Genomic DNA, 27,915 nt, shown 5'->3' with positions numbered 1-27,915 from the left:
AGAACTGTTCTTAAGTACACATTTGAGGTACTTGTACTTTTTTTGAGTCTTTTCTTTTCATGCCACTTTCTACTTCTACTCCACTAGATTTTTATTATATATAATATTGTACTATTTACTCTACTACATAATCTGACAGTTTAAGTGACTAGTTAGTTACTTTACAAAATAACAGATTTTTGCACAAAAAACACATGTAGTTTATACACAACATAAATGAATCTACCCAACAATATTTCGGCTTACAAGTCCTGCTGACATGATGAGCAAATTAAACACTTGATTGACAGAACAGTTTTAATTGTTTCCAGTTTCTAAAATGTAAGGTTTTTTCTCCACTGAGTACATTTTCCTGATGATACTTAGGTACTTTTACTTAAGTAACATTGTCAATGCAGGATTTTTACTTGTAACAGAGTATTTTTACAGTGTGGTATTAGTACTTTTACTTAAGCAAAGGATCTGAATACTTCTTCCACCACTGAAAACAATTCTTGAAAAGAGTGTGAAGCTAAATGTTTGCTGTTGTGATTCTGGTTTAGTGCATTGATGTATACATTAAAGTGCTCATATTATGCTTTTTGGCTTTTTCCCTTTCCTTTATTGTGTTATATATCTTTTTTGTGCACGTTACAGTTTTACAAAGTGAAAAAGCCCAATGTCCACCCCAAAGGGACTTACTATCTTCGAGTGAAAACACTGTTCACAAACTGCTCCAGATCTATTGTAGTCCAGCCTTTACTTCCGTGACGAACGCTCGTCACTTTGTAACTCACGTTATAATGCTCACCTAGCTGCTAGCATGGCATGCTCCCATGCTCTGCAGCTGAGAAGCTAGCAGTGCTTACTGTGCTTGTGCAACTCCCAACAAAGATGGTACAGAAGTGAGATGCCTCACTCTGTAGCTAAAACAGAGAACTCAACACACAGAGTGAAAAGAGGAGCTGCAGCAATGTGCACTACAACTTATAAATGGTGTTTTCTGAAAATTAAACCACATAAATGTATTCTGGTACAAACTCTAAACACAATTATGAACCTGAAAATGAGCATAATATGATCACTTTAAATGTTGATACACTGACAATATTTAAGATTGAAACTATCTGCTGTATTAAAAGAAATTAGGTTAAATCACCCAAACACAGTAGACATCAGACTCTTACCTATTTGTTTCTAGCTTGAACTTTGCCTGGCTGTTTCCTATGTTGCGGACTAGCTGAGTCCTCTCTGTGGCGGCTTTCACAGGACACACGGGTAAATTGATACTGTCTCGAAAGTCAAGAATGGCACGTGGCCCAATGGCACGAACTGGGACCTCAAACCGCTCCCTCTCTGTCACACAAACCAGTCTGGGGTGGTAGTCCTAGATGGACAAAATAAAAAAAAAATGTGTCAAACACGCAAGATCCATATATATTTCTGAAGTATTTGTTAGTTGATCCTGAGCCACCCGTCTGTCCTCAAGGTTAGTCCTGGATGGACACAAACGTGCAAGCACATACACATTCATAATTTTTAGTAAATTACCTACTATACTATTATATTTATTATATTGTGTTTAGGGTTTGTGTTCATGAGGAATCAGCAGGAAGAATGGGAAGACTGGGGTATCCTGACCCTCAAATTCCACCGGATGCTAAATGTCTGTGTATCCGCTCCAGAACGACGGCGGAGCATTAGGTTTCCATTAAAGTCAGTGGCCCTCATTTATGAAACGTGCGTACATCCTAAAACTGGCGTAGGACGTTTATAGGCCGATTCCTACGCAAAGCTCGGCATATATCGATTGTAACAGGAGAAGAAGAAGTCATCAGTTGATCACTTATCGACAATGGCAGATCTGGCTCTTTTAGAAGACCTCTACACGCCGAGCAACAGTGCACACGTAGCCTACACACATGAGCCATGGTGGAGTGGGGGAGGGGGTGTCTTCAACATTGTTTTAGCCAGTGGGGTTCTACACAACATTGCCCAGGAAAACAGGGTGCCATAAATGTAGTGATTGAGCCAGCTGACCCGATCCCCAGAGAGCAGTGTCCAGCACAGCCCCAACTGGGGGCTATACAAAGGAGGAGGATATTACTCCTCGCTTTCAAAAGGTATAGTGTTTTGTTTGGCAATGATATTCAATACAGGAAACATGACAATGCATTACATTTTTATTAATTCTTCAGGTTTCGGTTTGTCTTTTAAACTGTCGTTAATGGCCACAAGTGAACAATTTTTTCTGTCATTGACCGACATATTTCGGCTTGTTATTCCAGCCCCTCTGCTGTCAGGAGACAGGGTCGGGGTGTTGGTCCAGCACGGGGGGGCGGAGGAAATGCGCTCTCCCTCACAGCCGTTGCCTGACTCTGACTCATGAAAAAACACGAGTAAAATAAAAAAGCACTGCATAAACTCCACTACTGCAACATTGTTTTAGCCTGTGGGATTCTGCACAACATTGCGCAGGAAAACAGGGTGCCATAAATGTGATGGAGCCAGCTGACCCGATCCCCAGAGAGCGTTGGTGTAGGTGCCTCATGACATTTCACCTGTTTAACTGACTTAAGCAGTTAGACTCGCATTGCCAGACCTTCCTCCACAGCGCTGCTGAGTAGTGTCTGGTTTATTGGCATTCCTTTAAACCAATCACAATTGTCTTGGGTGGCGCAAAGCACCATACGAAGCAATGGCGCCTCTACAAAATAGCCTTGGGAAGGAACTTGTTTTAGTGGAACGGAAGCCCAAGGCAATGGACATCCAACCGAAATGAGGCACCGGAGCAATCGTGGAAGTGGAACGTTGTGTACATATACACTCAACTGTCCTGCTGTTACACAGACATAAGGTAAGAGCAGATGAACTAACAATGGTGCAAGAATGAAACACTAATGTATAATAAGGATTTTGTTTACTATTACTATTGAACTCTGTTCCGAACTGTGTCTGGAGCAGCATGATGTGCACCAGGAAAGCCGTTCAACCAGAGGCGCACAGTGAAGCTGTGTATTTAAGTTGAAAGTGTGTGAGAGCAAACATGAGAATAAATAGTGCCTTTGTCTGTGAGTGAACTGTCCTTTCTGTGTTTGTGTAGAAAGAACTCACGGTGGCCGCAAGTCTTGCTACAGTATTAATTTAGACAGGTGATTTAGATTTAGATAGACTTGCTCCGACCCCACTGGTTATAAGGTTACTTAAAGGTAAATAGTTAAATATTGTTGCTTTAAAGCATGGATTTCATTAGCGGAGGTAACTTAATTAGTGTTATAAGTTAATATGACAAACTTGCAACAAAATTGGAGTTGTACCAGCTTGTCACTGACTTCAGTGGCCGTACTTCAATTTGGGCTTTCATTGTATGCATGTTTCCACTCCACGAATGCAGATTACTCTGATAGTTTATTGTGCTCGCTGAATCTAGCCTACTGTAGGGTTGGGAAATATATTGATATTTTATTGATATTGTTATATGAAACTAGATATCATCTTAGATTTTAGATATTGTAATATTGTGATCTTCTTCTTTTACTGGTTTTAAAGGCTGCTTTACAGTAAAGTGATGTACTTTTCTGAACATACCAGACTGTTCCAGCTGTTATTTGCCTTTACCCACTTAGTCATTATATCTACATTACAGATGATTATTTATCTAAAATATGAGTGTAAAGATATTTTGTTAAAGCACCAACTTGTCAACCCTAGAATATTGCCGCAATATTGATATTGAGGTATTTGGTGAAGAATATTGTGATATCTGATTTTCTCCCTATTGCCCAGCCCTAGCCTACTGTATATGATTATTCTATGGAGCCGTCAAACTCCCTTCTTTCTCCAGTACCTTGTTCTCCTGCGGGGTGAAGAAGACAGTGAAAGTAGCAAACAGTCCTGGTGCCACCTTGCTACTTGTTCCCTCTGTTCCGACCACATGGAAAAACTCAGAGTCCTGCAGCTCCAGCTTAACTTGTCGTGAAACCTTGAAAAAAAAAAATCACACAAACTTTACAAAATTTTAAACCTCGCACAGCAACAAAGACAGAACCAGGTACATACACAGCAATTACTAGACAGTGTCTTTTTCAAATTGCATTCATAAATATCCTCCAATCCCTTATGACCTTGTATAATCATTCTGTTTCCCTTACACACACCACGCATGCACACAAACACACACACACAAACACCGACACACAGAGCAACCACCACAGAACTAGGTACATACACAACAATTACTTGACAGTGTCTTTTTCAAACTGCATTTATAAATATCCTCTAATCCCTTATGACCTTTTCTAAACATTCTGCTTCCCTTACACACACCAAGCATGCACACACGCACGCACGCACGCACACACACACACACATGCGCACACACACACACACGCACGCACACACACTATATTGTGCTATACTGATTGCTTCTGTGGTTCCATTAATGGTTCCATAATCTTCACTGAAACGTTATCTGAGACCATGTTGTTTGTGTAACTGTTTGTGTGTTCATCCCTCATTCACACACCTTGTCAATGTTGTGGAGACGGAGAGGTAATGTGTAGGTCTGTGCAGGAGTGAAGTTCTGGAAGACCAGCTCAGATGGGTAGGGCTGGAAAAGTGGCTGATCCATATCCACTAAAGAAAACTGAAACCAAAACAGTTTACACTGACTCTTTCCTAAAAAACAAAACATATGCAGTACCCATTATCATCCCTTTCATCGAGAACCTGAAAACATTGTTGTTTTTCTTAATGTTGTTAAAGTCAAACACACCAATGTTACAAACACTCAATGAATTCCTTTTGACGTACTACTGGGTTCTACCAGATTCAAACACATTTGTAGCCAACTTAATTTATATATACATGGTATACTTGCTGAATTTGCATAATAAAGTGCATTTACCACACTGTTTTGGAAGCAAATGAAGGTTAACGCATTATTTATTTAAGGAAAGCCCTGTACACTCCTATAACAAGCAGATATTCTTATTATTTGAAGTCATTGATAACATGCAGTTATTAATCCTTTTGATTTTCCATGAGGTGTTTTTTCACAAGGATTTTTAAAGCTCAATTGTTCCCTCTCTGACATGAAGATCAATACCACTCTTTTATCTGTATGTTAAATATGAAGCTACAGCCAGAATAAGCATGTTTTTTTTAAACTATTTCTTAAACCAGGAATGTATAATAAGTATGAGAAAATGTGCCCTCTTAAAGTTAACTTGACAGATTTTCCTTAATCCTCTATCATTGCACCATTGCCAGTCATAGAATGAAAATAACACTATGCTGTATATTGTGTGTAAGTGTGTAATTTTGTGGCATTCAGGATGACCTAAAAAGATCCTGCTGGTCATTGCTCCTTCTTATCACCTGCTGTGGCCCACAGTGGAGGTTACTCAGATTACATTTGCATATGGACAAGTCAAGAGAAAATGTGTGTCCTAATTATGATGAGGGGACAATTATTAATTTCATAGGCATTTCACAAACTTTTGATGGCATTTTGCTCCAAGCTCCCTGTTAGCTTATGACTTTAAAAGTAAAGAGCATTCAGTCACATTGATTGCCCTTTGCCCATCAATTAGTGTCTGCTGACTAAGGGAAAGCAGCTTTGGTACAATGCAAATGACCTTAGCAGACAGCACTTACTCTGTATGCAGGGGATTAATGGTGAAATAATGAGAACTTTGAATGTTGGTGTCTTTTTTCCTCGTCTTGTCTACCCTGCCAATAAGTAAGCCATATCCATAATTTTATTTAGATATAGCTTATAGCATCTATCACTTAATTTAGTTCAGCCCATAGGATTTCACATCTGAAGTACGGTAACTGGTGCTAGTGTGTGTACAATACAAGTATAAGTACAGTATAAGTAACACTGGGAACATTTTCTAAAAGCAGTTTTATATACCTTATTGTACATATCGTGGTCTGAAAAGTCTTTTGTAGTGAGGAGACAGGTTGTCAATATCAAATGTAGCTTTCAATCTATTTTAATGGTCTCAAATGTAATAGTGGACTCCCCAGAGTTTTATTCTGAGGCTTGTCTGCAGATGGCAGTGGTAAAGGCAAACTCCTTTCCAACTTTTATCTTTTTTATGTAAGCTGTCACTGTCACAGTGTTCTTTGCTGGCGTTAACAGTGCCTGCTGTAACCTTTTAACTATCACTGTGCCATCTGCAAACATTATTTTTGGTTGCACCCTCATGAAGATTTTGTGGACAGTAAAAGCATAGCAATAGATTTAAAGCTATAGAGGTTTGACAACATTGGCTGGCATTTACTTTGTGATGTGTAGTCTTGCTCATGTCAAGCAGTTCCAGGATGCGGGGCTCGTGCATCTCATCATTGTTAGCCAGGCGCTCCATTGTAGACTGTGACATCTCCTGGGTGTAAACAGATGGAGTCACCTGCAAACACACAGCAGCTCAAGCTATTATGCTAACTGCACTGACTGCCTGTTTTCTGACTCTAACAGTAATTCAGCAGTGTTGAGGCACCACTTCAAACAGGACTGTTACCACTGATAGAAAAAAAAAGATAATAAGCACAAAAGCTGCAGACTGTCACCTTAAAGCTGTTAGCTATGACACATATGTGCAGACATCTGTATTAGGAACATTTCCATGACTTGATCTAATTTGCTCAAATAATGTAAGCAGTCCCCCCTTCAGTCTATCTACAGCATATTGTGATTAATACCCTCTCCACACAATCCTCTGGCACCTCTTTATCAGTCCACCAGAAGCAAAGAAACATCTAACTGCACTTAGCTTATTTCAAGGTTAGGTCAGAAAGATTTTAGCTTTAAATCTAAATTAATAATGTAGCAGAGGGAGTTATTGCATATGCAATATTCAATAGCTGCCAGTTAGATGTGTATTCATAATACGCTCGGCTTTATAGTTCAGAAACAACAAAGTTGCTCAAGTAAACACTATTCTTTAATTTTGGTCAGAGTGCTGTGTAATGGTTTTACTGCTTCATTTACAAATGTTACGCATTATTATCATGTTTACACAGTTTTTGTTTTTTCAGTTTTATAATTATGCAGACAATAAGCAAAACAAGGTTTGTGAGATGATTAAAACGAGCTATCATCAAACCTGAACTCAATATAACCAACTGTAAGGCAAGATCTTTAATTTGATGTGGACCACAGTTTGACCAGAAAAAAATCGTATTAAATTAAAAGTACTTCCTACTCTTGTCAACTAACGTTACTCTTGGTACGGACACAAGCAGCCAAGGAGAAAGTAAATGCCTAAAATAACTGAGCTGAGCTCATTGCAAAAAATCACTGCAGTCAGATATTGATTTTGTTCCCTATAAGAAGCCAAGGTAATGATTAGGACAATCTGCTACTTGAAACAGCTTCTTTAAACGTGTGAAGTTAGAAGCTGTATAGTATGATATCCTTTTTGGCTTGATAGGCATTTTGCTCTTTAACAAAGGAACAGCTGTCATTTTGATTGTTTTAAAGCACATTCACCTGCAAAAAAAAGGAAGAGAAGAGAAAAGAAAAGAAGAGAAGAGAACAGAACAGAAGAGAAGAGAAAATGTGTCATTTAGTAATGGATGGCGCTAATTACGTGCCCATTTTACAGCTACTTAATAAGCAATTATCAAAGACGTTGGTTTTTGGCTAACAGTAACGTTTACTTAGTAAGTTCACTTTAGCTAGCTAACTTAGTTAACGTTAACGTGTTAGCTGTTCGTGCAACAAGTCCTCCAAACTTTGTTTTGAGAACATTGCTTATGTTACTAGAAACTGGTCTTAGCTGTACAGTTAATTAACGTTTCTTAAATACATAACGTTAGCCATTATTGTTAGCTTTCTCTAGCAACAAAATACTTTGCTAGCCGATGTTTCCAATCACCATGTCGACTGTAACGGTAGCTAACGTTAGCTAGCGTTAGATAACGTCACATTAACGTCAGGATTTAAAATCTTTTCTAGCTGGTTATACACTTTTCTTCCATCACTTAACGTAAACTTTAGAGTAAGCGTGCCAATTAGACCTGTTGTCTAGTTGCACATTCAAAAAAATATGTGATAGGCTCAAATAAAATAGCTAAGTATTAACCTACCACTCCTCCGTATGTGAATACAAGTCTGATTTTAACATTTGTTGTAAGTTGTTGCCTTGACAACACACTCAACGACCTCCCAGCAAAGGGTTTTCTGATTGGTCAGCGGATGCCACACCAAAACTGGCAAGTCCACAGGGGTAAGTCTGTTTCTATAGTTTGGTTTGTTTATCAAGAAATAAGACCGAGTCTCCCGTTTTCTGAAGAGTCATTGGAGCACGCATGATGACGCCTTTGAAACATTTAAAAGAAATATTATTTTCTACTTTTTGCAGAGCCTAATCCAACTTGTTCTGAATAAAACCATAAATGACTTACAGAACAATCAGCCAGTAACGGATTTAAACACTGGTGAAGGAGGTAGCCTGTCTTTAGGCTTATTTGTTAGGACTATTAGAAATGCATACTATACCTGTACCTCACAATTGGTGACAAAGCTTGATATAAACAACCTCACGTGTATTTCTGTGAATACTTTATGTACAATTTAAAATGTCGTTTATTTTTAGAAGTACTATTTTAACACGTGTGTGTAATGTAATGTGTTTCAGAGATAAATTGAAGGATCTTTTCTTCACGTTTCACTGAAAATGAAATGTGGTTCATTGCAGACCGGAAAAAGGATCCACTATGGTATATTACTATAGTACTATACACTATTACCAGAGTGCCGTAATAACTGACTGGTGAGTAATGAATCCAGGTCTTTATTTATCCTTTCATTGCCACACGATCAACACATGCTCATTTCCACAACAGTATGTGGATGTATAGGTGGGTGTGGATGTTGGATGCATGCACACAACAAATGTAATCCAGCAAGAGAAAACACAGATAAACACCGCTCAAAGCAATGGTCTTTTGACACAGAATATGACAAATCTAACAGTTAGTGAAATTACATTTTAACACAGAGTTACTTTTTGCTATTCTAACATCCCTAAATAATCCAGTTGAGGAAATAATTAACAAAAAAAATAAATGTATCATCCATATTAGATATGTACGTCCCATCTTATATTTATTACTTTGTCCCACTCCAACTCTCTTTTACTCACACACACTAACACACACACACACACACACACACACAAAACCAACACTAATTGAGCATTGTGTGAGTCTGTGTCTGTGTGTCTGTGTGTGTGTGTGTGTGTGGGGGGGGGGGGGGGGGGGGGGGGGGGGGGGGGGGGGGGGGGTTAAGAAAGGTCATTATGAGGATAAGTACTACAAAGGGGATTTGAAAGCCCAGTGAGCACAGTGACCGAGCAGGAATTTCTAATTGAATCTTCATCTTCAAAATTCCACTTCTTTATCCCTCTTGGCTGATTGTGTTCAAGACATAAAGAATATTTGGATGGATATATTATGGAGGTTACTAATCTTTGACCCTGGTCACCACTAATATACATTTTTCCCACAGGCCCCATCTGGGTATGTCTTTTTTTCTGCAGTATACTGTATAAGTGACTGAAACTCATTACAGTAGTATATGATCGGTTCCACCGCTGATTGTAAGTGAATGGAATATTACTGTAATGACATCTACACCTAACATCAAGGACAACTATTTCAAAGCCTTCTCCACATTGCCAAAAACAAAGTTCATTATTCTTTATTCAGTTTTTTGTTGACCTAAAGCTAGGTGTACGTAAATATACTGAGTCTAAGAAATTCAGGCATCAGTAACCTAATATATAATGCAATAAGTATAGTAGAATGTAATGAATGTAATGTAAAAACATGTCTGTCCACCAGATCTGGACATAGGCTAGTCATTCACTTTTTACTAATTCACTAAGTTGTAAATCAGAAAGTCATAATGGGCAATTATAGTTTTATTATACCATACACTAAAGCTGTGGTTATAGTACATATTTAAAGAGTGTATTTTCAATGTGTCATTATACTATATTGACTTAGGCTTGCTGTTAGCTACTCAGTTTTTGTGCTTTTTATCACTTTCATTCTTTCCTTCTAACCCACGAGTCAGCACTTTGAATTGTTGTGCAGCCTGTGTGTAAGTGTCTGTCAGTGTGTGTGTGTGTTTGTGTGTGTGAGAGAGAGAGAGAGAGACAGAGAGAGGGAGGGAAGAAGGGAGGGAGGGAGGGAAACTAGGCTACTTATAAAGCATGTTTCGTGCATATCTTATATTATTATACAGAGTTCTGGGATTTGATGTGTTTCACCAAACTCTGACTTATAGCATTAGCTTGTTGATTAGTTGTTGCGGAGTTTATCATTTCCCTCATCTTCGTGTTTCTCTATCCTTAAGTTGCCCACTCATTGTTTCTCCCTCTGTTTCCAGTCCTGCCTCTGTCAGTGAACGGATCACTGAGCTGCCCAGCCTGGTAGAAAATTGGATTTAGTCTTCTTCAAAGGGACCGACAGTCATTCCAGGCCCCGCCCCTCCACCCTGTACGCAGTGACGTCGGTGCACAGCACGACCTGCGCCACTCAGTCCGCCGCAGCAGAATCTCCATCAGCCGCTCCAACACGTGAACTCAGCACTGGAAGCGTCTGTCAAACACGACACAAACAGCGTCTTATCAGTAGAATAGATTGGTCCCGCTCAGCATCAGATAATGGAAGCGGCATTCTCCTCCAGTCAGTGCAGGTAAGGCCGATAAGGCTGGATGTTGGTGGACCGGAGTGACGTGAGCCTCATAGTTGCCAAGGCTACCGTAGCTTAACTATGTTAAGGGATATCTAGTGGTGTTGCAAGCATACCGCCTGTGTAATCACGTTTGCAAGACGTACCTTGGTCGTTTAGAAAAGCAAGGCTGCAGTAACATGAACGGTGTATTCCGAGGATTAGTTTTCCTCTCATTATGACACCTCTTACTCTGACGTAATGGTGTGTCACAGGTGGTAGACTAAATGCCCATAGGCTACTACAAGCCTACACAACTCGAATTTCTGCTCAGTTAACAGGCCAGTCATGTGTTTCTAGTTAAGTTGCAGCCTCTGGGCTTAACGACAGCCCGTGCTGGTCAAACCGGTCCAAAGTGTTGAGTTGTGTCCGCTATTCTCTCTGCTCTAAATAAAAAAATAAAAAAATGTTCCGGCAGCACCACGGACAGCTCCACGCGCAACTGGCCCGTGCGAACCAGAGCCCACGAGCTCACTTCATGCTTTGAGTTAAGTTTCTTACTCTGCTGTTATATAATACATAGGCAGCTGTGTTTTTAAGGTAGGCCTATGTGTGACCTGCCTGATCATTAGATTTGATGCAGGGTTTATTTTACATTTGTATTTAAAGAAATTTAAAAATATATATATATCCAATAAAGGCTATAACTAGGATGTATGTTAAACAATAATCACATATATATATATATAGTAATAGGCACTAGTACTAGTAAAATAAAACATCTGGGGAATTAGTAATTACAAATTATAAAAATAGATTTTGGAAATTAAGAAAGTGTTCTAAAAAATCACAACTTATAAATAGAATTACTATACTATTTTACTACTTTAACTATTAGGCTAGTTCCATGTTCTTAAAATAATTCTAAAATTGTCCTGATACCTTTTGGTTGGAAGGCATGACATTAAGTAGGCCTATTCAAAATTCTATGAAAAGGTTTTCACTGATGTTTATCCCACTGAACTGAATGGTTTTCAGTGGGAGAACAAATTCCTTTAATAACGTTTTAAAAACGTCTTGGGCATTAGTTTAACCAGTAGCAGTACTTGACTTGTTTTGGTGAAATTTGTAATTTAAGTTCACATAGTCCTACCTTGATCCATATGTGTACAGGGATACTTAGCTCCAGTAATTTGCAGTTAATGTGCTAAGCTATTGATTCACAATAATTACATTGAATATATCTTTCGGTAACTATATTATGTAGAATCATGGTGCTAAGTGTACAAGAACACACCGTTTCTACTAAACAGTAAAAAATTCTAACACAGTTGTGGAACAAAGAGAAGCTTGCTAAAAAGTTAGCTTTAGCACTTTGTCAAAATCAGTTTTATGTAAACTTTTTTTAAACAGCAGGACAATCGTGGCACATTAAGCGTGATTCATGCTTCTGCGTTAAATCTACGCCGTGGCTTCGTACGTAGGTACATGGAGCCTCAAATAACAGGGTGGTGTTACAGACTGAATCTTTAAAGATTTGAAATGTTAAATTTTTCTTCTTTATTAAAAGGGAGATAAGAGGATGTTGGACCATTCTTGGTTGCTGTTAGTTGGGTCCGTCCATTGGCTATGAGTAAATTAAGCAGCGGGACACATTTAGAACATAATTTAGTTTTTTCTCTTTAGCATCCTCCTTGTTTATGAGAACATTTTGGTGACATTCACCACAAAAATCATTACAGTAGGATTACAGACACATGAAATGGCATCATGTTTTTTTGGATAAGAGATTTCCATGCAGAGGCTACTTTGGACACCCTTGCTGACATCTCCACGTTTCAGTTTCTTGGGTTTGTGAAAACAAACAATAAAACTTCAGTTGTCAGGATAAATAAATTAGTTTTACTTGCTTTCATCCATTCCCCACCTTATGCTGCCACTAACTGGGAATCACACCACCACATTGGCAGAAGTCACAGCAGCCACCTGCATGTGAGTGTAAGTGTGGGCCAAGCTGCCATTACAACCTGAAGGGCAACCTGTGCTGCTGACAGGCCCAAAATGGCAGAACAATTGTGTGCTGTAGAATAAATTGATCACCCATAGGGTGTCATGATAATTCTTCCACAGATTTTTTAGAGAATACAGAAACACACTTCCGCTTAGTGTTTGTTTGGAAAAAAATGTAATGACTCACCCAGTAACCACTCGGGTAGTTGGTTGTTGGAGAATTATTCACATTCAACAGTTTGACTTTACCCGGGCCCAGGTACCAACATGCCTTCTAGGGCTGAGTTATGACGTGATATTTATTAATAAAATCCTCAAATTGATCTCTTAATGTATGCTTTTTCTCCATAAATATTAACATAGTGCTTTAAAAAAAAATTGAGCGATGTTTTTTTGCTTATACGTTCTCTAAAGAGCTTTTATATCGAAGCAAAATTGGTATTGTAACTGAAATTTCCCTAACCTAATTGATATCAAATCCAATTGGAAATGTAATTGAATCAGGACCTTGTGAATCGGAACCAAACCTATTCGGGAAATCATTGCCGATACCCAGCCATAATGCCAGGGCCGATTCCAGGAGTTTTTAAGAGGGATGGCACAGGGGGGGACCAGAAATCAGTCGGGGGGGCCCCAGGGGATTTTATCAGAACACGGCAAAGAAAATCTGCACTCTTGCCTAGTTCCCATCCTTTTTCAGTCACTCTGTGTTGTGATTTGTATTTTTCTGGAGAAGTAACTTTAAAATAAAAAGTATCAAATTATTAACTTATCAGAAACGAGCATCGAACCGTACTAGAGAGAATCGTGATGCATCTAAGAATCGATTATTTTTCTCACTGTTACGTAACGGCACTGGAGGTTGGCCCCAAATGCAGAGAGAGCAGGCAAAGTATGTTGAGCTTGATAATTTATTAAACAAAAAACCAAGTACAAACCAGCAGCAAGTGTCCTGAAAGCAGCAGGCAAAATCCAAAACACAGGAACTGGCAGAATTCCAAAAAACGCAATAACCGGAATACAAAACAACAGGGTAGGCAACACACACTCTGACACGGAACACCACAACAGTACAACAACGATCTGACAACAGACAAGGGGAACACAAAGAAAAAATACAGAGGCACGAGGTTACGAGGTAATAAGAAGCAGGTGACACAAGGGCCGGGAAACTAAGGCAGGACGTAAAACTAAACAAAACGGCACAGAAAATAAGACTGTCACAATAAAACAGGAAACAGAACATATACAAGACAAGACCAAAAATAACACTATCACAAGACATGACAGAAAACCAGGCTAAGAAATTAAGACAGGAAAACAGACTACCACAATAAGACACCCAAACCACAACACCCAACCCTATTAGAAATATAGGAAATATTGGATATGGATTGAAGAACAGAATATAAATCAGCTAAGTAAAACAAATCACATTCATTATTAATTTCACTTGTTTTTATTTTTAACAAAGTGTGTATTCAAATATTATACACATTTTCCATGGGCGCTCAGGGCAAACATTTGGAAAGTCATCATGGAAAAATGACATACTGTAATCATGGGCATCAAGGGCTGAACACCCAAGGCTAGTCTGATGTAGCTTTCGTCTTAGATGGCAGCTCTAAAATGGGCTCAAAATCATCAGGCTCTCTCCTGCTGCAGATTGGTCTGGTAAAGGCTGCAGCCTGAAGTGTCATTGCTTTTTAATAACAAAGCTCGAGGCATAGAGGGAACGTTAACAAGGTTATAGCTTTAGCACCAGATTTATAACCAGAATTACAGTCTGTTTCAGACTTTGTATAATGAGGTACCTCAAGGCTTTTCCAATGAAATCAGCATCAGGACCGTGAATAATAATCTGGCTTGTACACTTAAAATGAAAAATTGTGTGGCACAATGTGGCAGTTCTTCTTCTTTTTTTAATTATACAAAAAATCCATTTCATGTGCTCATGAGTGTTACAAAATATTATATAATATTATCATGACAATGGGCAGCTCAGAAAGTTGATTTCCTGCAGTATAAAATTCCAATAGGACGGGTTATGTTAAACCTTTTGTGACATTAAAACAATGCCAAACAACTACAGAATGCTAAACTGACTTTTCTTGTCAGCAAGGTTTTGCATTTTGCCTAGAGGTTAGAAAAAGCAATCAGTTTCTACATGTTCTGCTGTAGAAGAGGCATTCATGTAGGTGTGAACAAGTGTATTTGCTGTCCATTAACATTGTGTTTTCAGCCAAGACTTTCCCTAGTTTTCTCAGTGCAGTATATTGTTTTGTGTGTGTTGTCAGGTACGCATACAGTATTTTGCAAATTTATTTCAGTACAATTGTTACTGTATTATTGTATGCTGTTACACACTGCCCTGCTGTTTTACACACCCACAAAATATGAAATGAAAAACTACTTTCCTAAATACTTTTCCATAACTCACACTATTGTTGAAAGAGACAGCGTTGTGTACATTCCCCTTAATTAGCTGTACTTTGTAGTTTTATAGAGTGTGTAAAACTACAAATATGACCTTATAAGGGGCAAGATTCCAGATTGGACCATCTGAGCTTTCATTTTCTCAAAGACAGAGCAGGATACCCAGGGCTCAGTGTACACCTATCACCGTTTCTAGCTACTGGGGTACCATAGGCAGGCTGGTGGAACGCATATTAATGTTAAAAAAAATCATAAAGTGACATTTTCATGCCATGGGACCTTTAACCAATTCTCTTCCCATTACTTTAAATTTCAGTTATGAAGAGTATAAGGAGACAGCAGACTGGCTGCTGGCCCACACAGAGCAGCGTCCTAAAGTAGCCATCATCTGTGGTTCAGGCCTGGGCGGTCTGGCTGACCTGATGGCTGACAAGACTGTGTTCCCGTATAAGGATATTCCACGTTTTCCCACCAGCACTGGTATGTTGTCTCTGACAAATTGCTTTTTATTCAAAACCTTAAAAAAAAAAAAACGTATAAAGTGTTTGTAAACTGTACATAAGCATACTAGCAGCTGCTCATACAGGATATATGCTGTGCAGTGCCGGGCCATGCCGGCCAGCTGGTGTTCGGGAGGCTGCAGGGCCGTGAGTGTGTCTGCATGCAGGGGAGATTCCACTTCTACGAGGGCTACAACATACACACTGTAAGCAACAGTACAAAGTAATATGAAGTAGTATAAAGTTTATGAAATTCTGCTTGTAAACAACTTTAGGAAGTAACTGTTTTTTAATGTGTAATAAGTCAAGATTAAAAGTCGACTACCATACTATTAGTTGTGAGATGCTGTACAGTACTTATGATGCTAAGGTCAGCATGCTAACATGCTCACAGTGAAAACACTGACATGATGATGTTTCAGTTTCGCCGTCCACTGTAAATATGCTAACTAGCACTAAACACAGAGTGCAGCGGAGGCTTAAGGGGGTGTCAGTAGTTTTTCTGGTATTTATTCCAAAGTATTGGACTAATTGAAATCTTGACCTGATGATAGTGCCAAAGGAAAAGATAGGGGGTCACCAATTTTATTATTACAGAGCCTTGTTAATTACTCGATTCTGATTGGCCAATCGTGGCATAGGATCTGTTATTTCTGTAAAACAGACGGTTTCTAAGTATAACAGACCATTTCCATGGACTGGGTTCTCATCATAGACTCTAGCAGACCGTTATTAAATCAATAAAATATTTTTAAATCAAGATTTGTGCTCTTGCTGAGCTCATAACGCTGATCGGTGGATCAAAAAGAAAAAGAGGGTGAAGGAAACCCTGCAAGTAGTAACAGTGCTAACACAGCATTATAGCTCCATGGTTTGCTCACTCACAGGGGCTCAGTGTCTTGCCCAAGGACACTTTGACAATGACTGCAGGGGCAGGGATCGAACCACCAACCCTCCGATTGACAGGCAACCGCTCTACCACTGAGCCACAGCCATCTAGTAAGTCTTCAGGCTAATGCTGGAGCCCTCCGCTTTTGCAAGTGTTCTGCATGGGTTCTAATTCGCAATAAAGACCGGCATGCTCTACATTATCCCTTACCTATTACTTATAAGAACTGCACGATGTGAGGAAAATATGCATGTATTAAAGTGTACTTAGTTCTGCCTTTCTTCTGCTTTTAGTGTACTGCCTAAATCCAACATATTGATTGTTGAATTAAAAAAAATATTTCCATCATTCTTTTAGTACACAAAGGGAACATTTAACTGAACACAAAAGGCACCAATAAAAAAAGATAGTTACATTTTGAAATGCAGTTTTATACTGATACTGATACACATAATAATGAATGTTCTGTATCTCAGAATTACATGGTTTGTATATTGCACTTGTTGACGTTGGAATGACATTGATATAATAAGTATTACAATTAATTTTGAATGATATCCATGTGAACACTTTTTGGTGCAGAGATGCACCCATTTCCACTTGTTGCTACTCTAAGTTGCCGTGTGAGCAGCTTTGTGTCTCAGTTTCTGTCACAAGCCACCTTGCTTCAGCATTTTGTAACCTTGCTGAAGTGAATGATATACTATACACGGTATAGAATACAGGGTAACTGAACACAAGCTAACAGTTCAAACTCTGAGTTTGTCGACCACTTTGAGAAAATATTGACAGCCATGCAGGTGTAGGCCTAATTAGTAAACCATGGACAAGAATAACAAAGTGTTTGTAACTTTGTTATTCTTGTCATGGAGGGAGCCTCTCTACAAGACACACAGTTAATTTTGCGTCACATTTCTTTATTCTAAGTTCAAAGTGGAACATTGGCCTATTGATAAGTGTAGGTACAGCAATTATAACCAGTGCTTATATCAAACTGCCTGTAAAATTGATTATTTTGTTTTGAAAATGTAGCAAACGGTCAAACTTGACTTCCTTTCATAATGGTTTTACATACACTTTAAAATAAAACTATTTTCAGAGACACTTAAGTTTTTTATGTCATCCTCAATCATGATTTTGTATTATTATTATTATTATAATTATTATAATTATAATTATTATAATTATTGTTGTTATTATTGTCAACAAGTTGTGCAAATTTGTTAGATGACAGACCATAATATAACTCACAACTTTGGCTAACAATTTACTTTGTGTCTTGAATGATCAGCCGCAGAATCGTGATGAAAGTAAGAAAACCACACAGTGTCTCAGTGTCAACATGGGACTGGCCTTTGGCCTCTGGAGACACACTGTATCCTGGTTTTGTTTATTTTTATTACCAGCTGTGATGTGCCATTGCCACATAAAATGGTCAATAAAACCCAACTGAATCATGAAATTCCGTTTCCTACTTACAGTAATAGAAAGGCAGATGCATTATGCCCCTCCTGTATCCAGATGGGACTTTAGACAGGGGTATAATGTATGAAATGACTCCAGTTGAATCACCATAAACTGAGTTGAACTCCAAAAGATTCCTCCAAAGCATACTAAGTTACATTTTCCCTAGACAATATATATATATATATATTACAAACATGCTTTCTTGGCAAGCTGAACAAAATACTTAACTAATCAGATGAGATGAGAGCCAGATTGTATTAGCCACACTAGCTGTGTAGCTGTGGATAGCAATGCCAGTCTGTCTGCAATTTTAATTTATCCAATTTATTCAACTCGATCGCCAAATATCCTGCAAAACTAATAACAAACACGTCAGTCTCAGCTGTACTTTGTAGTAAGTGCTAAATAACAAGTGTTACCATGCTAACACACTGAACTAAGATGGTTAACATGGGAAACATTAGGCCTAGACATGAATATGTAAGAATGGTCAATGTAGGCATGTTAGCATTATGGCATTAGCATTCTGTTAGACTTTTGTTCTCCCACATCAGGTGACATGAATAATCATTGACTACAAACTAAAAAAAAATGCCTGTGTTAGCAAAGCCACCCAATAGCTTTATAGCAAATAATTTAACCATCCTGTTATAATATCGTAAATGTAGGTTACTTTTTAACCAAATTGTCAAAGGAAATAACACGGATGTTTCCATGCAACGCTCTTTACAAGTAAAATAAATGATCAGTTCTTGACTTTCATTGAATTTGGGTGTTTTATTTAATTTTATAGCATTTGAATTATTATTTTTTTAAAGAAAATTGAAAAAAGTGACAAAAATGTTTGAATACGTGACAAAAACATGGTGAAAAACAACAACAAAAACATCCCAAAAAGTGTTGAAAAAATCAACAAAAACATCGGAGAAAAAAATGACGAAAAGCTTCTTAAATGCTGGGAAAAACGAGAAAAGTGTAGAAAAAGAAGACCGAAACGTTGAAAAAAAGTTTTAATTTTAAACTAAAAGCTACACGAGGGTTAATAAAGTGAACTCTTTATTAACAGCTCCATGCTACAGTGTAATACTAGTACGGACAGTCCTGCTGTTACATATGGAGATTACTGTACTACAACACAGTCCACCATTATAATATGAAAATCTCTCATCAAACAGGCCAATGTTGCACAATGACAGCACTGACCTTATCAAGAGACCAGGGAAAACCTCTCTGAATTAACTAGCAAAACACTTTTGCAGGCAATTCAAGCTGTAGAGAAATGTGAAATAGAAAAAGCAATTTCCAAACGCGACTACTGTGAGAAGTAACAACAGTCATTTATGGGCCATCAGCTGCCCTATAAAGGTTAGTACAGAACCCGACTATTTATGCCAGTTCAACAAGGACCCACAGTAGTAAGAAGAATCCTAGTGTCTACTGACAGAAGCTGTCCCTTTTAAATTATTAGCTTCTCATATGATGCATTTTCTCCTCTGTTGTTCTCAGGTGACCCCTATCTTGTAACTCCCATTTGTGATAACAACAACAGTATCTTTCTCTGAAGCATAGCATGTTTGTCACTCCAGGTGACGTACCCAGTGCGAGTCTTCTTCCTGCTGGGTGTGGAAACTCTGATTGTGACAAACGCAGCGGGGGGACTCAACAGAAGCTACGATTTGGGAGACATCATGCTTATAAAGGATCACATCAACATGCCAGGCTTTGCAGGGCAGAACCCACTTTGTGGGCACAATGATGACAGGTACAACACTAACACCAAGGCACTATGAAAGGGAAAATTTGTGCATCTGTTTCTTATGTCCCATTCCTTCTGTAATGTTGTACTTCTCCAGGTTTGGAGTGCGTTTTCCTTGCATGTCGGATGCCTATGACATGGAGCTGAGGGCCTTGGCCAAGCAAACAGCAAAGGAGCAGGGCTGCGACAGCTTCCTGCAAGAAGGGGTTTACTGCATGCTGGCTGGACCGTCATTTGAGACCATTGCAGAGTGCAGAGCACTGCAGATGCTGGGAGCGGATGCTGTGGGTCAGTAAAGCTCTCTCGTGCTCACTTAAATGGATACTGATGTGTGGTTGGACAGCCTCTCAATAATGCATCTACAACAGCATAGTAGGGATATTTAAATGAATATGAATTCATTTTTCGAATAACAATATATAACATATAATTACAGAATATAACATAATATATAACAGAAACAAACAGCATTTGCATTTTGCAGTGAATGGGAAGCGAAAGCAGCATGACTCGCCAAGATGTAAACAAATAGGCTATAATAGATTAGAATAGCTAGAATAGGTTTACCATCAGTTTTCAGACAGTTATTGAGAGTCCTCCTCAATAACCTTTTACTTTCAGTTTTCAGTCGGCCATTGTAGGATAAAGCTTGTCTGATGTAGCACTGTGTAACTTTTATGTCATGATCACGGCCTGAAACACCCGACCGCATACCAAATGCAGGTGAATTTTTATCCATTGGCGGGAGAAACTGACAATCTACCTACCATGCTGGCGGGTAGACAATGAGAATTGAGTGATTCATTAGTTGTTTGTTGCCACTGTTGTTTGTTCACATTTCAACCAAGTCCGTTATTTCCTTGGATACTGGGGTGAAGAGGCTGGCTGAAACAAGCCACCGAAAAAAACATTAGGATGATTAAAAAAAGTAGAATGAGATGTCATTAATTAAATTGATATTGTTAAAAACTCAGCAGCACTTAAAGGAGAAATCCGGCTGATTTTTACCAGAATCTTGATTGCTAGGTGTCACTGAGTAGGGCCTACTGTCTATAGGATAAAAACCTGACCAAAATCTGTGCTAGCAAACTTGAGTGTCTGCAGCTAATGGCCACAGCTCCCAGTGAGCTAAAATTCCAGTTGTAGGGGCATGGTGGCCCAATGGTTAGCCCTGTGGTCTCACAGCAAGAAGGTTCTGGGTTTGAATCCAGGTCGTTCCGAGCCTTTCTGTGTGGAGCTTGTATGTTCTCATGTTTGCGTGGGTTTCCTCAGGGTGCTCTTGTTTCCCCCACCATCAAAAAATAAATACTAGGTTCTCCAGTCAGTGCACTTGTGATGAAATTATTCGCTTCTCATACAATGCCTTTTCTCCTGTGTTGTTCTCAGGTGTTTTTTTGTAACTCCCATTTGTGATAATCTGATAAACGTCAAAACAAGAAAAACAACAACGGTATCTTTTTCTGAAGCATAGCATGTTTGTCACTCCAGGTGACGTACCTTGTGCGAGTCTTCTTCCTGCTGGGCGTGGAAACTCTGATTGTGACAAACGCTGCTGGGGGACTTGATCACGGCACTGACTCAGATCTAGAGTTGGTCCCCGGGCGCTGTGAATTGCTGCCCGCTGCTCCCTTGAGGGATGGGTTAAATGCAGAGAATGAATTTCGCTACATGTACCATGTGTACGAGACAATGAAGTACCTTTACCTTTATGTTCTAAAGAGTGCCTTCGTGCCTCTTAACAGACACAACATCCAATTATTATTTCTGGCCCATACGTGACAACAAGATGCATTTTCAGACATTGTGAAGAAACCGTTTAAATTCAAAGTTTGTACTGTCACCTACCTCTTTTTCCCAGAAGAGTCGATCACGGCGTTCACGGAGGTCATGAAGAAAACTTGAAGTTTATTTCCCCCTTAAAAATAGGTAATTGAGCACTGTAGTCGTTATGACCACAACTGCAGTATCTCATGGTCATGGAAAGGTAGACAATTAAAGTTTAGGTAATTGTATTTTCTCTTTCTGTTGCCACAACTTGGAAAGGCACAAATGTTAACTATTTCTTTTCTGCAGTAAATCCACACACGTTATTCTTACTACAAGCTTCTTCCCTTTTGAACATCTACGATCTTCACTCTTTACACACATTACGCGCCGATCGGCACACTACTGTTTACCATTTTCTTCAACAACTGAATTCCCACGGGACTTCAGCGCGAGACTAGCGCTTGCTTTCAGTAACGCTTTTACTGTGCAAGCGACAGGCATGATTTGGAGCGTTTCCAGTTACATAGTCACTGATATGATCAGAACCACTTCAGTGCTCAATTACCTAACTTTGAGGGGGAAATAAACTTCAAGTTTTTGTCGCAAAGGCATGACCTCTATGGTCGACTCTTTCGGTGAAGCAACTGATAGAGAGATAGATAGATGTTTATTGATCCCAAGTAAATGGAAAAAGAGGTAGGTTACAGTACAAACTTTGTTGTTTAATATATTTTGCTGGCAGTGAAACGTTAAATCAGTGCACCTGTAAACAGACTTCTCCCCTCCGTCCAGGTATGAGTACTGTGCCAGAGGTGGTGGTGGCTCGTCACTGTGGCTTGCGTGTCTTGGGTCTCTCCCTCATCACCAACAAGGTTGTGACTGAATACGACAGCGTTGAGAAGGCAAACCATGAGGAGGTGCTGAGGACTTCCCAGTACAGAACCCAGGACGTCCAGAGGCTCGTCAGCCACCTCATTGCCAAGATCTAGTACCTTCATCTGAAATCTGCAGACAAAAAACATGTCCAGTTTCATAATTATGGCATTTGTGAACATTCCTAGCTTTGAGATAAAAAAAATGTTTTGGTGCAGATGGCAAACTGGTCTAGAATGTGTGGATAGGTTATAACTTGTTTGGGTATTATGTTGTGTTGTGGTTAACTGGGGGAGTGCGTGAAATGTTTTTGAGGTAGAGAGTAGAAGAAAGACGTTTTTGAGAATGTCAGGAAATGTCCATGGCATTTGACTAATATTGACTATTGTCTGTGTCTTTTGCCATCCAGTGCTATCATCACAGCAATAATTCTCACAACCGTGGAACCAGTTCCCATGAATCACAATCATGGAGAACTTATACAATATATTTCTAACTAGGGGTGTTACGATTTTAAATAAAAATCAGTTGAAATTAGCTTTTGATTTTAGTTATCAAAATTAAAAACAGGATTGGCAATTCAAACAAGAGAACTGCAAAATCCTCCCACTTCCCTGAAGTCACCGGTGAGGCAACATTTAGCCTTTACAACAAACCATAAGGCACATGGGCTCCAACGGGACTTCATGGTGCATTCTGGTGCCCCTCGTTAAACTCACGGTTCATTTATTTGCACCTGTTAGCTCTGAGAAAGTCAAACTATTGTTTGAAAGTACCTTTCTGCTATCTAGTGGCTCTAACTGTGGCATTGCCGTCACCCCTGAAAAAAGTTTTAATTTAAAATTGAAATTGGGGGCAAATAACAATAATTAGTGCGGGATTCCCAAAACAGAAGTATACGTACACCTGTACCCACACCCAGCAGTGATGTTATAGTGTACTGACACATCTTGGAGTACACTTTACATCATTGCTTGGAGCTAAGGAAGTTAAACCACTGGAGGAAAAAAACAAACGTTGGGTTTCTACTTGTGAATACGGTAAACAATTCCCATATTTAAAATGACCATGTTCTCATAAATCCCAGATCATGAATTAATGAATGCAGTAGGAATACAGTGGTGGCTGTTGTACAACCCTCATTGGTATGTACTATAGTCCTACCTGCTTTAGTGCTATACAGCTTACAAATAGACTGGGACCTCTCTGGTGGCTGAACCTTTAAATTAATATTTATAATAGACAATTGTATGGTCAGTTTATGCTGCTCACTACTAGATTAAGATGTTTTCTGGAGACACTGTGTACTGTGTGTGTTGGACTTGACATGTTGGTGGAGGGATAGAGGATAAAAGCACATTACTTCTCTAGCCAGGTTTTAGGAGTGAATCCACATAAAATGATTAGAGAGAATATATTAAATAAGTATTGTGATCAAATAGGATCAACTGGCAACTTTCCTTTATTTTGTGATTACTTGTTATTAACAGTGGTAAACAATACCACGTTGCTACTGTTTATTCTTAAGTAGACACAACACTTATTTTAATGATCTAATGTATTATTAAATGTATTTATTGATTAAAAAATTTGACAAAAATGCCATGTCAATCCTAATCCTTCTCAGAGTCCATGTTTAAGCTGAATCACTTTCTGAAAAGCCTGTCTACAAGATACTCACAATATAAGAACAGTAGCCTATATTCTGGAGGAAATACCCCAAATCAAAGACCAATCTGATCCAGCAGATGTGATGTATTATTTTTTTTTCGGGTGTGGATTGCATTCAGATCAGCTTTTTTGTACACCAAGAGATCACAACACTGTAAAATCAAGGAGGGCTGTAATAGCTGCTGCAGTTTTCAATCTTCTCGGCACTGATGTGGAACCTCCTGCCAGGTCTCCTTGACCGTCTCATTCATTAGAGCCGCAAAGGCCAGAGAAATCCTAGGTCAGCAGTGCACCTCTTAGACCACTTGTATCACGCTTTGTATCTTAATCAAGATGCTAATAGAAGTCTTAAGAGGGAATTCCTCTCAGAGTGAAGCCTTCCATTATTGTAATATAAAATCTGGATCTGCTCCATACACAATAAACAGGGGAGTTTGTAATTTACCTACAAGTAATTCCTTTTCAGATGCACTGCCAGACATACATATTTTTCCTGTATGGGCACAACTCCAGAGTTTGCATTTTGTTTTCTTCTTAGTCTTTTGGGTTTGCAAAGTATTCCACGTGTTGGTCTTGACTAGACTGAATCCACTGGTCTATATATTGTGTGCTCAGCTGAATCGTAGTTACTGTATCCAGGTCTCAGGTTGGTCTCTGCTTCTCTTACAAGATAAACCTGTTGTGTCTCAATTTACATAAAATAATGTATTTGCATACCAAATGTTGTTGCTGTCTAATACTGAGAAATTTGCAGATGACATTTGGACGCTAGTATTTTCTGACATGGATGAGTCTATGTGTTGAATCAGAGAGTCACATGTCTATGTGTATGTGTGTGTGTGTTTGTGTGTGTTTGTGTTAGGGGTCATGTCTCCAAAATCCATCAATATGTTTTCAAGAAGAAAAAGAGATTCTCCACATCAGTACTGATGACCAGTGTGGGGGGGGGAATCGTTACAGCATAGTATCGCAATATTTTCTGCGGCAATACTGTATCGATACACAGACGCCAAGTATTGATCTACTATTGTATGTTTTGGTCAGTTTGTCTGCTTGACAATCCCATTTTGCAGCAATGAAATTGAAGTGAGATAAACAAACAGAGAAATATATCTTTTAAGATAAAACAGATGCTGACAAAGTTTTCATCTGGGGACACAATTTGAAATTGGGAAAAATTTGAAGTTGAAATATCTCACACAATATTGCAAACATGTTTAAAATTGCAATAATATTGTATCGTAACATAAGTATCGTGATGATATTGTATCGTGAGGCCTCTGGTGATTCTTATGGCTAATGATCAGTGAACAGGGCAATGTCTGCAAAAAGCAGCGAGATAGAAGAGATACACCTCATCCACACATACGCTCTCTCTGTCTTCAGCTTCATCTTCTCAATCCTTCACTTTAAACACACCTCAAACAGATGAAGACGCTGTGAGATTGAAATGAAGTGGAAATGGCTTTTCCGTGCCTCGCTCCTTTCTGTTACATAATTCATCTGCATACAGCATGTAGAGGTGCAGCCCACTGAGGATCTGAAATATTAATACAAATGAACCAGGCAGCCCGGCAACACAAACACAACACCTTTACTGGGCCGGATTGTATTTGTACATATTGGCACAGATGCCTCACAACTCAACTTCATGCTGAAAAGTGAGATGTCTACAAGATATGCATGTGGGATGCAAATGACTGGCTCTCTGCTTTGAATAGAGGGAAGTGGTGAACCAGGCACACCGATAAAGACAGACGATAGAGTGACTAAACAAATTAAGAGAAGAGAATGAAGTGTGTTTGATTTGGTAGTCCCCGCAGGCTGGCGACAGGCCTCATCTGTAATGTAATGTTGATCTATGTATTGTTGCCGTGCCAACTGAGCCCAGAGCTCGCTATTGATTATTAGAGGGTGAAAAGAGAAACTGAGGAAATAGAGTTGGACAGCTCTGCTGAGTTTACACTATTGAAAACTGTCACACGCACAAACGCACGCACGCACGCACGCACACATACACACACACACACACACACATACACACACACACACACACACACACACACACACACACACACATGCACTGTCATGTACCTGAGCTCACATAGTCTATATGAGACAACAGTGCTCCTGTTAGTGAACGTGACTTTTGCAAGCGTAACAAATAGTGTCAGTGAAAGAGAATTTCTCCGCTGACTTTCACACGTTGCCACCAAAAAGGAGTTTGGCTGCCAGCAGTGTGTCAGCACTGTACTGTAACAGCATGCAGAGTAGACCTGGAAAATGACTTCTCCACCTCAGAGAAGATGTGACAGGTCAAGTTGAACAATGCATCTTTGTGCATGATGGTGCCAACTCGGTTTGTCCGGATCATCTTCATTTTTTGCAGACACAGTCTCAGCTTCAGCTGGGGCGACCTTGATTTACAGCAGCAGTTCCCAACCTTTTTGGTCTGGGGTACCCCCACAGCCTTGTCGGCTGAACGCACATACCCCTTCATCGATTCACAATGTATGGTCCAAATGTATTACACTATTCATTACATCAAAAAGAAGATTGTTAAGTTTTTTAAACAATTTACCTGTCCATATTTAGGTTGGTTTGTTCAGCAATGTACTACTACTAGCCTACTAAGCTACCAGTTTGCCTACTTAGAATGAATCTGAACATTTGAACTTGTATCCATTACTTTTAGCTAACTATTTCACCCATTCATCCAGTAATACTTATAACTAATCATCATCATTAACTGTTTAGCAATTAGCCAACTTTTAGCTATTTCATTCTACTATTTATTCATTACTTTCAGCTACCTGTCTAAACATCTGTGCTTGCATGCTAACTGGTTTCCTTTCTTATGCTAAATCATAATTTCAAAAATGTCAACACCAATTTCATTGGGTACCCAGCAATGTAGATAGATTAGTCAAATGGGATTTTGAGATATTTTAAAGACAACGGACACACACACACACACACACACACACACACACACACAAACAGCCACAAACACACTTATTCCTCTAGATAGCACGATCTAGGGTTTTGACCAAATAAATTAGGTTTTTAAACAACTTTTATGGTACAGTTGATTATGTAGCACTTGCTATTTTCACAGCAGACGTTTACATGTTATAGCAGAAAAGGCAGGAGTAATTACTAAAATTCATTAATGATCCTTGAACAGACATAGTTCTCTTAACACCTGAGAGTCAATTGAAAGATATTATAATTTTCTTTTTCTTCTTTGTTGACAAAAATATGTTTTTTTCAGATTTTATTCAACTAAAGAACACTGCTTCTAGGGATACTTGCCCTCCTACTCATTACAGTCATATTACTTCATTCTGAATATTATCACATCTTGCAGTTAATGAGTTGAAGAAATATATATGAGAACGTTTTTTTTTATCCTCATTCACCTAATAGGATCTGTGGAGTAGTCTGCCCCTTTGCACAGCCAACTGACCATTAATGAAAAAGTTCTTTTTACCTTTTTTTCAGAATTTACATTCATTATGTGAGCTAATCACTGCTGACTGGAGGCAGTGTGGGAAATGAGATTAGTGTGTGAGTTCTAATTAAGTCTGTGAAGCCTCACACACTGGCAGACAGGCTCGGGGAGCTGCATGCTTAGATACACACAGATGTAGGAAGGAAGAAACTTGGACTTCACACACACACACACACACACACACACACATACGCACACACACACACCTACTGTAAAGCTTGATGATGCAATACTATGTGCATCTCTCCCATGTTTGCCTCACTCATGGGCTACACACACATCAGTCTGTCCACTGCAGTGCTATCACACCACCAGATCAAGCTTTAGGACACGCACACACACACACACACACACACACAC

The 27,915-nt window shown here is 39.1% G+C and overlaps 2 protein-coding genes across 2 annotated transcripts in view; one reads left to right on the top strand and one right to left on the bottom strand.

Annotated features, from left to right (window-relative positions):
• Nucleotides 1-8,108, bottom strand: part of LOC116694435 (hydrocephalus-inducing protein homolog) — an 8,518-nt gene extending 410 nt beyond the window's left edge. The window contains exons 1-5 of the mRNA XM_032524168.1: nucleotides 8,080-8,108; nucleotides 6,273-6,398; nucleotides 4,505-4,624; nucleotides 3,827-3,961; nucleotides 1,167-1,366 (exon numbers count right to left, since the gene is read on the bottom strand). Of these exons, the coding sequence (XP_032380059.1) occupies nucleotides 1,167-1,366; nucleotides 3,827-3,961; nucleotides 4,505-4,624; nucleotides 6,273-6,371 (554 nt within the window). The 5' untranslated portion in view covers nucleotides 6,372-6,398; nucleotides 8,080-8,108. The remainder of the gene's footprint in view (nucleotides 1-1,166; nucleotides 1,367-3,826; nucleotides 3,962-4,504; nucleotides 4,625-6,272; nucleotides 6,399-8,079) is intronic.
• Nucleotides 8,109-10,435: 2,327 nt separating this feature from the next.
• pnp6 (purine nucleoside phosphorylase 6) lies at nucleotides 10,436-23,987 on the top strand. Its single transcript, XM_032524164.1, has 6 exons — nucleotides 10,436-10,696; nucleotides 15,435-15,598; nucleotides 15,721-15,824; nucleotides 19,561-19,736; nucleotides 19,828-20,018; nucleotides 22,290-23,987. Exons 1-6 carry the CDS (start codon nucleotides 10,665-10,667, stop codon nucleotides 22,484-22,486), a joined length of 864 nt encoding a protein of 287 aa, XP_032380055.1. The 5' UTR covers nucleotides 10,436-10,664; the 3' UTR covers nucleotides 22,487-23,987.
• Nucleotides 23,988-27,915: the final 3,928 nt, after the last annotated feature.

This window comes from Etheostoma spectabile, chromosome 8 (genome assembly GCF_008692095.1).
Source record: "Etheostoma spectabile isolate EspeVRDwgs_2016 chromosome 8, UIUC_Espe_1.0, whole genome shotgun sequence".
NCBI classification, from domain to species: domain Eukaryota; kingdom Metazoa; phylum Chordata; class Actinopteri; order Perciformes; family Percidae; genus Etheostoma; species Etheostoma spectabile.
Note: the sequence above shows the minus strand (reverse complement) of the source record. Positions and strands in the feature narration are given on the sequence as shown.

What these genes read in the sequence shown, in the direction of transcription:
- pnp6 (XM_032524164.1), top strand. Translation starts at nt 10,665, where the DNA reads ATGGAAGCGGCATTCTCCTCCAGTCAGTGCAG. An exon ending in AGGGCTACAACATACACACT is followed by an intron (nt 15,825 to 19,560) that starts GTAAGCAACAGT and finishes TTGTCACTCCAG; the next exon opens with GTGACGTACCCAGTGCGAGT. An exon ending in GCTGGGAGCGGATGCTGTGG is followed by an intron (nt 20,019 to 22,289) that starts GTCAGTAAAGCT and finishes CCCTCCGTCCAG; the next exon opens with GTATGAGTACTGTGCCAGAG.